The sequence below is a fragment of the Marmota marmota genome, unplaced genomic scaffold, assembly GCF_001458135.2.
Source record: "Marmota marmota marmota unplaced genomic scaffold, marMar, whole genome shotgun sequence".
Classification (NCBI taxonomy): Eukaryota; Metazoa; Chordata; class Mammalia; order Rodentia; family Sciuridae; genus Marmota; species Marmota marmota.
The window spans coordinates 37,341,483-37,353,046 of NW_025999900.1; the positions used below are offsets into that span (position 1 = coordinate 37,341,483).

The window sequence follows — 11,564 nt, forward strand, 5'->3', positions numbered from 1 at the left end:
TGAGCACAGGACCAGCTGCACCATGTGGAATCATGACTTGAAAAACCACCGGCTACGGAATGGATATCATGGTGACTTGTTACGCAGCAGTAGAAACCAAGTCAGCTCTAAAGTGTTCTATTCATCATAACGTACATGATATTGTTGTTCATATATTGACCTAACGAATATAATGCTACTATAGTAACACTCCATACTCACCAAGTTGCAAGCCTCTAAATCTCATTTCTAGCCCGTATCTCTTTGACAGCTCAAACATGGAAATACCAGGTAAAAGAAAAATGAATCTAATAACTTCTAAATAAAATACTTTTTTGTTATTAAACTAATTAAAAGAAAAGTAAAATGAATCTTTATGGCCTTGACCCATATTATCAGATTGATTTTCAACTTATGCCCATTCAAATTCCATCTGAAAGTCAATCTTATATTTTAAATGAAAAATCCCTCCCAACTTACCCAAAGAGAAATTTTTTTGTACCAGAAATTGAATCCAGGAGTGCTTAACCACTGAACAACATCACCAATCCTTTTTTCTTTCTTTCTTTCTTTCTTTCTTTTTTGAGACAGAGTCTTGCTATGTTGCTGAGGCTGGCTTTGAACCTGTGGTCCTCCTGCCTCAGCCTCTGGAGCACCTTGGATTATAGGCATGCACCACCATGCTTGGCTTTGTTTAATCTTCAATTTCAAAATTTTACATATAACACAAGACTAACTATCCCATAGGTTAACTTGGGGTGTTCCTAACTTTTCACAACCTACAATATGAGATTTTTATTATGTGATCAGTTTTATCACCTATGGAAACAACCTCCACAGAAATAATTTGTTCTCTAAATCTAGCTTAAAGTAGGCCAAAACATTTAACAAACTTCATTGAGATTTGAATATGATATAAAGGAATTACAAATCAGGAAAATAAAATGTTAAAATTTACTACAGATTTTTACTGTTCCTAATGCTGTTGACTCTGCCTAGTCATAGGAATCCCCTGGTGACGCCTTCATCACCCTGAGTTGCCCTATGTTGCTTATGCTTACTCTTTTTTCCAGTCATCTATAGATTCTCTCGATTATGTCCATACTCAAGTATAAAGCCCCTAAACCTCACTTCTAGCCTAACATATAAACTTCCAAAATATGCTAAGATCATATTTATTTTTCAAGAATATGTGTAATGAAGATAGCCTTAAATAATTAATCCAAATACTTCACATCTTATTCTGAAATATTCACATTTTGGTATCCAAACTTGAGTATCTCCCCAAAGAAAATAGGTAGCACCACAGGGATTCCTCCAGAACAGAGAATCTGCCCCATAGACAAATGCCATGCTGCAGCCTGAGATCCACAAGATACAAATCATTTTCAGGATTCCATCTTCCATGAACAAAGGGTAGAGAAATACTAAGATCGTGTACCAGAGCCCTGCCACATAACACAGAGTTCAACGCTAGAAGTAAAATAACAATTTCAGAGTCTCTATCTTCCTGCGCTGTTCTAAGTCACAGAAAATATACATATACAGATTCATTAATCATAACAACCCTATGAGGCAGTAATATTATTCCCATTTTATAAATAAGAAAAAAAAATAGAAAAAAGTGACTTGCGTAAAGCTACCAGCAGGTTTGAAAGTGGCAAACTCGGGCTGGGGTTGTGGCTCAGTAGTAGAGAGCTTGCTTAGCACATGTGAGGCACTGGGTTTGATCCTCAGCACCACATAAAGATAAATAAATAAAATAAAGGCATTGTATCCATCTACAAATAAAAAATAAATTTAAAAAAAGATAGTGGCAAACTCAGATCCTCATATCTAGTTCCAAAGATTTAATTCACAGCAGACAATCACAGGAAATACAACTTCTCAATGCTGTGGCCTCTGGATTTTGGTGCAGCCTCAGAGGCCACATAACCATTGTGTCTCTCACAGCACACACATAAGAGGCAGAGTCTTGCACCTGGAGCTCACTCAGGAGAAGGTAACTGTACCCATCAGACCGACTAAGGAATGTAGAAAATTGGCCTCTCCTCTCCACACCATCCAGAACATTGTAAGAGAGAAACATGGGTGCTCCACCCTCACGTTGCTGGTACCAGGACAGCCCATTGAACCCAGATGTCTGGTACGTGCAGTTGACCTGGATGAAGGCTCCTTCCACAGCGGTCAGCTCAGTGGGCTGCTCGACACTTTGTCCTGCAGCACCTGTGAGGGGTACCAAGACCATTACCAGGACAGCACTCCTGGAAGCCACGTGATTATCAAAAAACGGTGCTTCCCTGTGGTCACAGAAAAGCTGCCACTGACAAGGGAATTGCCTGGATAGAAACGGTAAAAGAAGAAGCAATAGCAATACTTATTATTAAATATTCCGTAATAATTGGAATATCCTCATAAGTCTAGCGGGAAAGATTCTTTGTTACAAAAGTTAGAAGTTGCAATCATTTAGCTGGAAGAAAATTACTTGAAAACTACCAGCTGTGTTTGCTATTAAGTTCAGGCTTACCTCCCACCAGCAGGGAAACATGAAAAAGGAAAAATCCCCACATTGGCTGCAGGACACCACCAGCCTGGCACAACCTCCTGGCCGCTGCAGAAGACAAACCCTCTCTGTGAGGGAGGGAGGGAAGCTCCACCTGGTAAAGCCCAGAGGGACACAGGGGAGGAGCTGCTTACCTAAGGGGTGGCTTCAAGCTTCCTCCACAGGAGCAGGTGTGGGGTCCTGCAGGATTCTCTTCCCATGAACATTTCCAACTGCCCAACCCACGGGTTTTAATCCAAGTGATTCTGGTGAAGACTGAATAACAGAATTGCGTATAAAGAACAGAGAAGACAAATGGGAACATAAAGCAAAGGCAGATGTAGTCAATTTTCTCATACTAAGTGTTTCTTTCCCCAAAACAGGAGAAAGTAAAAACAGAGGTGCAATGGTAGTGGGTTTTGAACATACTGTGTATGTTTGTGGTGGTGTTCTTGTTATCATAATCATTATTTGTGACAGTAGGAAAGAGTTGGAAAGGTTTTCAACTGTCTAATTTTATCTCCAAACAGAAGATCAGATACTAATTAAAGGTCAAAAGAAAAAATATATATGTACATGTATATGTATACATATGTATATATGTGTATATATATATATGTACATGTATATGTATATATGTATGACTATAGAGAAAGAAATGGAGAATATTAGTTACTTTGGAGGGTTGAATTAAAAGAATGGTGAAAATATTAACCTTTTCTTGCACATCTCTGTTTTGTTTGACTGGAAATGTTTTCATGGCTTTTTGTGTGAGCAAAATGGCAGCCCGTGCCTCGGAGGTGGTCTTGCTTATCCAAAGCTTTGGGATGGTGGTCTCGGCAGTCACTCTTGATGACTCAGTCTACAGCTGTAGTTCCAGTAAGAACTAAAAAACGTTTCACACCTCCTGCTTATGAACCCAAATACAAAACAGAAAAGGAGTTTATAGAATATGCCCGGAAAGCAGGATTGGTTATTCCCCCAGAACGTTTGGACCGGCCCATACATGTGGCCTGTACAACTGGTATCTTTGATGCTTATGTTCCTCCTGAGGGTGAGGCTCGAATGTCATCTCTTTCAAAGGAAGGACTGAAACAGAGAACTGAGCGATTGAAGAAAAATGCAGCATCACAATTGTCAATCCGGAAGATAAAAGAATTTGATGCTAATTTTAAAACAAAGGACTTCCCTGAAAAAGCTAAGGATATTTTCATAGAAGCTCACCTTTGTCTAAACAAGTCAGACCATGACCAGCTTCACACTGTGGTGACGGAACAGTGTTTTCCCGATATGGTCTGGGACATCGAGTATAAGACTGTCCGCTGGGGCTTCGTGGAATCTTTAGGGCCGGCCCAGGTGGTGCAGGTTCGCTGCTCGAGTTTGGTGAACCAGAGCAACATGTGTGGCCAGGTTACTGTCCACATGCACACACGGCAGACTCTAGCCATCTATGATCAGTTTGGGCGGTTGATGTATGGACAAGAAGATGTGCCCAAGGATGTCTTGGAGTATACTGTGTTTGAAAAACACCTGCTGAACCCCTACGGGAGCTGGAGAATGCATGGCAAGATTGTTCCCCCATGGGCACCCCCTAAGCAGCCCATCCTTAAGATGGTGATGATTCCTGGCCCCCAGCTGGAACCTTTGGAAAAATGTGAAGAGGCACAAAGAGAGGACCGTAAGTCTCAGCTAGCCTGACGACAAAAATGACTCTTGGGGTAAAGCACTGGTGATGATGATGCTGGAAGTTGTGAAGTCATCCATCTCTTTCAGACCACCCCTGTTTCCTCCTGCCTTGCTTGGATCTTTTGAGCAGATTCATCCTTACAACCATGTCTGATGGCTGGGCCCAGGTCATTGGCTAGTATGCATAGCCATGGACCCTTTGTCTTTTTAAAATCATATGTCTAGCTTCTGAGTCTAGATGAAAGACAATATGTTTCACTGAACAAGCATCTGATAGTTTTTTTCATAGCAGAGACTGTGGGAGCTAATAGGCAACATTCTTTTGTAATCATTGGGTAGAGGTCAGAGTTTGAAATAAAATACTATCAAAGTGTTGGACCAAAAAAAAAACAAAAAAAAAAGAAATGTTTTCATGCACTAAAATGAAAACATGAAAGGAAAAAAAAGGAAGAGAAGAATGAGAAAGGCAGAAAAAAGATGGGAGGGAAGAGAGAAGGAACCGTGTATTTCAAAGTATTTTCCAAATATTACAAATTGAAGTTAACTCTCTCTGAAATATAGTTTTCCAAAATTAATGGATGCTAACATATGGTATCTTGGCTAAAATAATTTGTATCTCTAATGAATCCTCTGGATTTATTTCTATTGACTTCAACTTGGAGAACATAAGGTTTTAATAAGGATGTTACTGCCATCTTGTGGCAAGGTTCAGCATTGCAACTTTACACACACACACACACACACACACACACACAAGCATTTTTATTCCTTAGTAATGAATTAAGAACTTGAGAGGACTGGGTTATAGTTCAATGGTAGAGCACTTGACTAGAATAGTGGAAGACCATAGGTTAAATCCCCACCACCAAAAAAATACAAAAAAAAAAAAGAACCTTAAAGCTGGAAGCCATGGTGCATGCCTGTAATCCTGGTGACTCCAGAGACTGAGGCAGGAGGATCTCAATTTGAGTCCAGCAACTTAGTGAGACTGTCTCAAAGTAAAAAACAAAAAGAGCTAAGGATGTAGCTCAGTGGTAGAGTGCCCCAGGGTTCAATCCCTAGTATCAAAAAAATAAATAAATAAAATTTTAAAGGAACTTTAGAAATCACCCAATCTGCCGGGTCCCAAGTGCTCAGGATGGATCACTAGTTCAAAGCCAGCCTCAGCAAAAGCAAGGCACTAAGAAACTCAGTGAGACCCTGTCAAAATAGGGCTGGGGATGTGGCTCAGTGGCCGAGTGCCCCTGAGTTCAATTCCAACCACAAAAAAAAAAAGAAAGAAATCATCCAGTCTTTCTCCAGTTTCATCATCTTTCAGTGAAGGTTCTAGAAGCTTATATCACACTCCATGGTCTCATTCTTCACTTGTAGCCAAATTCCCAATATTCCTTAGGTAACAATAACTTTTGTAAAATAACTGGCTCTCCAAAGCTACTTGCCCTGGCATGTACTATCCGTACCAGAGCATGCTTATGAGACTCAATTTGATATCAAATATACTCAGGTAACTCAAATGTGAAGCCACAGTTGTTATTGCTGGTGCTGTTGTTGTTTTATACCCACAGCATTTAGTATGTATGGCAGTTTCCCCTGTTAACTCATTCAGAAGTATATATTAAGCCAGACTTGGGAGCCTGAGACAGGAGAACTCCAAGTTCAAGGCCAGCCTGAGAAATTTAACAAGACCCTCAGCAACTTAGGAAGACACTGTTGAAATAATAAAAAAAAAAGTGTCTATCAAGGACATACTATGGGGCTGGGGATATAGCTCAGTTGGTAGAGTACTTGTCTTGTGTGTACATAGCCCTGGGTTCAAACCCCAGCACCACAAAAAAAAAAAAAAAACTACTATGGCCAGGCATGGTGGCACATGCCTATAATCCCAGCCGCTTCGGAGGCCAAGGCAGGAGGATCACAAAATCAAAGCCAACCTCAACAATTTAGTGAGACCCTAAGCAATTCAGTGAGACCCTGTCTCTAAATAAAATACCAAAAAAGGGCTGGGGATGTGGCTGAGCGATTGAGAGCCCCTGGATTCAATCCCAAGTACCAAAAAAAGAAAGAAAAAAAGAAAAGAACCTACTATGTGTAAAACCCTGCACCAGTAGTACTTGGGATTCTAGAGAGAGGAGGAAAACCCCCACCTCTCATGGAGCTACATTCTAGAAAAGGAAGGCAAACAATAAGCCAACAAGTAAATATAGTATGTCAGATGGTGTTAAGTACTACTAAGAGGAATAAAATAGAAAAGAAGGATCGTTGAGAGAGACCTCATATGAATAGAAACCTGAAGGAGATAGCAGAGAAATCTCCATGAGCATGTGAGAAGGGAGGGTGAATAGAGACCTTATAAAACCTTTAAGAAATTCAAGGTCTTTCAAAACTATACTGATGAGAACATACCCCACAGCCCCATTTCCAGTGATCAACTAGAAATATTGTATGCTCTCTTTCAAAACAAAATAATGAGGATTTGGGGAGGGAAGGTCTCATCAGGGAAATACTTTGGAGTGGGATTTCCCTTGAGGTTAAAATTTTTCTTCAACTCTCTTGGCAGTGTTTTTTTTTTTTTTTCCTTAATCAGACCTATAAAGAAAGCAGCTGATGAAAACATGCAAAATATGACTCAAGAAATATAGAAGTCACACTGGTCAAAGAGTCATGAAAGGCAGGTGCTCTGAGATTCTGAATACTTGGTTTGCCTGATTTGATTTCTAAAAAATGCTAAAGCCTTTCCAGAAAGACTTGGGAGCCCCGTGCAATATGCTAGACTGAACCTCCTAGGACATCTCTCCCTCTGCAGGACGGTTCCACTCCAGGACTGCCAGACTCCTCCACAGTTCTGCAACTCTGTGCATGTGAGTCTAAAAGGGTGGAAAGCAATGTGAAAACATGCTCCATTCAAGATAAGCCCACAAACTAATTTTGGAGCTTAAAGATTCTCTGTTGTGTTGTCCAAGTAAGTGTTCATTTAATCAGTCTCTTTTCTCCATTTTCTTCCTCAACTCTTACCCAAAGGAATTAAGTTCCTTCTTCACTGATAAGGAATTTCTTTTGTGTTGAAATGAAATAAAAAATCTTTACATTATTTTCTTTTGTTTTTTCCTTTTTATCAGGGAGCAATAAAGGACAGAGTTGGTCAACCATAAAATCAGAGAGAATATGAGGAGATTCTTTGTTGTGAAAACACAAAAGCCAGATTTACAACCTTCCCTTTCTCCTGTGAAGAGGACACTGAGTACCTTTCCTAAAGCAAATTCATTTTTGTTTAATCTTTAGTAAAGAACTAGAATCTATTTTGTGGATTAGATAAAATCTGTCTAAACCACCACCACCTTTTTTTTTTTTTTTTTGGTACTGTGATTGAAGCCTAGAACTGTTTTTATTTTTAATTTTGAGACTGAGTCTTACTCACATTGTCCTTGAACTTGAAATCCTCCTGCCTCAGCCTCCAGAATCACTAGGATTAAAGGTGTGGGCCATCTCACCCAGCTAAGCCATCCCAAATTCTATGCATATCCTCTACTCTGCCCTAGCTGTACCAGGACATATAACTGTGAATGAATGGTAACATCAGGAAAATCTTTCCAGAAACAGATTTTGATTGAGTCTTATCCCAAGGATAAATAGGAGTCCTTTGATCCCAGCGTGTCCAACACATCACTGAACCAATCTTTGTTCCTCATCTTCACAATTTCATAATTATTTCCTAGTAGCACAGACCCTGAAGGTCACTGTGGAAATCCAAACAAAGTTTCAAATTGCTGGGTAAAGGCTTGCCTTCCTTTGAGCCTCTCCAAATGGAAATGCACTTCAGGAGAAGTGTTCACATCAAATGAGCTTGAACTGGGGCAGGGGCACATAGAAAACAGCTCATCCTATGAGCCCATAATGCCAAAGAGGTCCATGGAAGGTGTCCTGGTCCCTCCCTGTCTTTCCCTTCTCCACCCATCCCTAGGGTTTCCAGGATAATTATCTTTTTTAAAATGCCCTATTTAGCCAGGCACAGTGTTGTACACCTGTAATCCCAGTGACTCTAGAGGCTAAAGCAGAAGGATTACAAGTTGAAAGCTAGCCTTAGCAATTTAGCAAGACCCTAAGCAATTTTTGAGACCCTCTCTCAAAATAAAAAGAGCTAGGGATGTGGCTCAGTGGTTAAACATTCCTAGGTTCAATCCCCAGTACAAATATATATATTCTCTAACTTCAGTGGGCTTCTATCTTCAGATTCTTTTTATAGTGAATGTTTTTTGTGTGCCTCAGTTATTTGGAGTTATTTGGATTCTGACCATTTTGCAATTGATTTCAGCAACACTATATACAGTAAAACTTGGGAAATTTAAAAATATTTGGGTACATATACTAAAATTCTTTTTTTGTTGGCAAAGGGCACATTAACATTTCCTGTGGACCTTGAAGAGCCAGGTATATTTAGCATCATTATTGTTATTAGCTCTTAAATTTTAATATATGAGTTAAGCTATTTTAGAGAATAATAAAGACACAATTTACTTGGAGATAATTCTGATGACAATTAAATGCTTGAGTACATTAATAGTCACGTGTTATTTATAATTAATCCATTACAATTTTAATTGTTTTCTGAAAAATACCCATTTAAATTACAAAGATACTTTATAGTTAAATGACAGATGAATGTATCTCAAACCCGGTGTGGCGGTAAAATCTTTATCAAATAAGCTACTTAACAGAAGTAATAAAATAAACATATTTCTTCCCTCTAGTTTCCTTGTCACCTGGTTCAGATACTTGAAAATCTTTAAAGTTCTTTAAACAGTCACTATGTAGACTGAAATATATGTACATGTTATACACAAAACATCAAGTCATGTATTAATCAATGCTTTCATAATAAACAATAAAAACTCCTCTGTAATATCATATTTTTGAAAATCCAATCCCAAACCAATGGACCATATAAATCAATTAGTAAATCTAAATGATATTCTGAAAACAATAAAAAACCTGATTGGCCCTTGGAGTTTGTTATAATGAAACTAGACCCACATTTCATAATGTCTAACCCTTGCCCTAAAACACCCAGCCAGGTGGGTACAAGGATTAGACAAACAAGATCAGCAGAAAACACTGTATCCGATCAGTAGAATTTGGCAAAATCCACTCAATCAGCCATTCAGTAATTCAGAAAATACTTACTTATCACATTTACTGTGATAGATGAGGTGATTAAAGGGGGAGATGAATAAGAAATTGGACAATGGCAATATAATATGATGCATGCTCTGTACAAGCATAGTCCTCGGTAATCAGGAAAGGTTTCTGTAAGGTGAGGATCCCCAAACTGAATCCTGAAGGAAGAGTAAGGACTACCTAGATGAAGGGAGCAGAAAAGGTAAGCATGCACAGGTTCCAAGTTAGAACATACTTCTCTGACAGCCTTGGGAGTCCCATGCATCCCTAATACTAAGAAGGAATTACAAGGGGTGTAATAGGGTAGAAAACAAGGACCACATAATGAATATCTGTGCATGTTCTGATGATGAAATGTGACTTTAACTGAGGAATATGGAAACATCCCAATAATGGCAATGGAGGAAGAAAGTAGATGCAGGTGTGTGTTCCAAACCCCTCTGCATCTACCTTAGCTTCCCTTCATTGAAATCCCTTTTGATTGAAATTTTTTGTCATCTCATATTATTTACATGTTCCTCTCTTCCTTGGTCTGCCAAATCTTGCTTCTCAGGGTCTCTCGATGGACATGAGCTTCCATATGTCTAGGAAATTAACCAGTCTCTGGAAGTTTTCTCCTATAACATAAGCCTAAAAACCTAATAGTGACATCAACTTTTCTTCTTAAAAATGTGTTTACATAAGTCCATTCCTCTTCTCATTTCTAGGTGTTATTTATCTGATAAAGGTATCTTCTGTGACATTTCCCATGTCTGACTTCACCATTCATCTTAGCAGACTGCAGAAAAACATGAGAAGGAACAAAAACACATCGCTGGACACCACAGTGACAGATTTCATTATCCTGGGCTTGCCTCATCCCCCAAATCTAAGAACCCTCCTCTTCCTGGTCTTCTTCATCATTTACATCCTGACCCAGCTGGGGAACCTGCTCATTCTGCTCACGGTGTGGGCTGACCCGAAGCTCCATGCACGTCCCATGTACATTCTTCTGGGAGTGCTCTCATTCCTGGACATGTGGCTCTCTTCCGTCATAGTTCCAAGACTTTTTTTGGATTTTACTCCTGCTAGCAAGTCTATCCCATTTGGTGGCTGTGTGGCTCAGCTTTATTTCTTTCACTTCCTGGGCAGCACTCAGTGCTTCCTCTACACCTTGATGGCCTATGATAGATACCTGGCAATATGCCAGCCCCTGCGCTACCCACAGCTCATGAATGGCAGATTATGCACCATCCTTGTGTCTGGAGCTTGGGTGGCTGGCTCCATCCATGGCTCTATACAGGTCACCTTGACCTTCCGCCTGCCCTACTGTGGGCCCAACCAGATAGATTACTTTATCTGTGACATCCCAGCAGTGTTGAGACTGGCCTGTGCTGACACCACTGTCAATGAACTTGTGACCTTTGTGGACATTGGGGTAGTGGCCGCCAGTTGCTTCATGCTGATCCTGCTCTCCTATGCCAACATAGTCCATGCCATCCTCAAGATTCGCACCGCTGATGGGAGGCGTCGGGCCTTCTCCACCTGTGGCTCCCACCTAACTGTGGTCACAGTCTACTATGTCCCCTGTATTTTCATCTACCTTCGGGCTGGCTCCAAGAGCCCCCTGGATGGAGCAGTGGCTGTGTTTTACACCGTGGTCACTCCACTACTGAACCCCCTCATCTACACCCTGAGGAACCAGGAAGTGAAGTCTGCTCTGAAGAGGATAGCAGCAGGTCGAGGGACTGTGAATGAAAATAAGTAGCTACAGACTCAGGAACCACCATGTCACCATCACATCCCTGCTTTCAGCTGCTGCTGCATGTGACAAATGTTTAATAAACAGTTCATGACTTAAATTGAATTTACTTCTGATTGAAAGAAACTTAGGAACACTTTGGGTCTGTAATCCTTTCATCACATGAAATTGTCTCAAATTGTTTTATATTATTTACTTAGAAATAAACTCATACATTACTTCTACCATCTCTTACTACCTTGTGAAATGAGAAAATGCCTTATTAAAGGCCAAACAATAGGGCTGGGGATGTGGCTCAAGCGGTAGCGCGCTCGCCTGGCATGCGTGCGGCCCGGGTTCGATCCTCAGCACCACATACAAACAAAGATGTTGTGTCCGCCAAATACTAAAAATAAATATTAAAATTCTCTCTCTCTCTCTCAAAAAAAAAAAAAAAAAAAAAAG

The 11,564-nt window shown here is 40.1% G+C and overlaps 2 protein-coding genes across 2 annotated transcripts; both read left to right on the forward strand.

The window, feature by feature from the left end:
* Positions 1-2,927: 2,927 nt before the first annotated feature.
* Positions 2,928-4,386, forward strand: LOC107144313 (39S ribosomal protein L45, mitochondrial-like). The gene is made up of 2 exons (XM_048799519.1): positions 2,928-2,933; positions 3,308-4,386. Exons 1-2 carry the CDS (start codon positions 2,928-2,930, stop codon positions 4,217-4,219), a joined length of 918 nt encoding a protein of 305 aa, XP_048655476.1. The 3' UTR covers positions 4,220-4,386.
* A 5,704-nt stretch (positions 4,387-10,090) lies between these two features.
* Positions 10,091-11,373, forward strand: LOC107145430 (olfactory receptor 10G2). The gene has a single exon (XM_015489387.2). The coding sequence runs from the start codon at positions 10,128-10,130 to the stop codon at positions 11,124-11,126; it is 999 nt and encodes a 332-aa protein (XP_015344873.1). The 5' UTR covers positions 10,091-10,127; the 3' UTR covers positions 11,127-11,373.
* The last annotated feature ends 191 nt before the right edge of the window (positions 11,374-11,564 follow it).

Coding starts and splice junctions, on each gene's coding strand:
- LOC107145430 (XM_015489387.2), top strand. CDS start 10,128: ATGTCTGACTTCACCATTCATCTTAGCAGACTGCAGAAAAACATGAGA.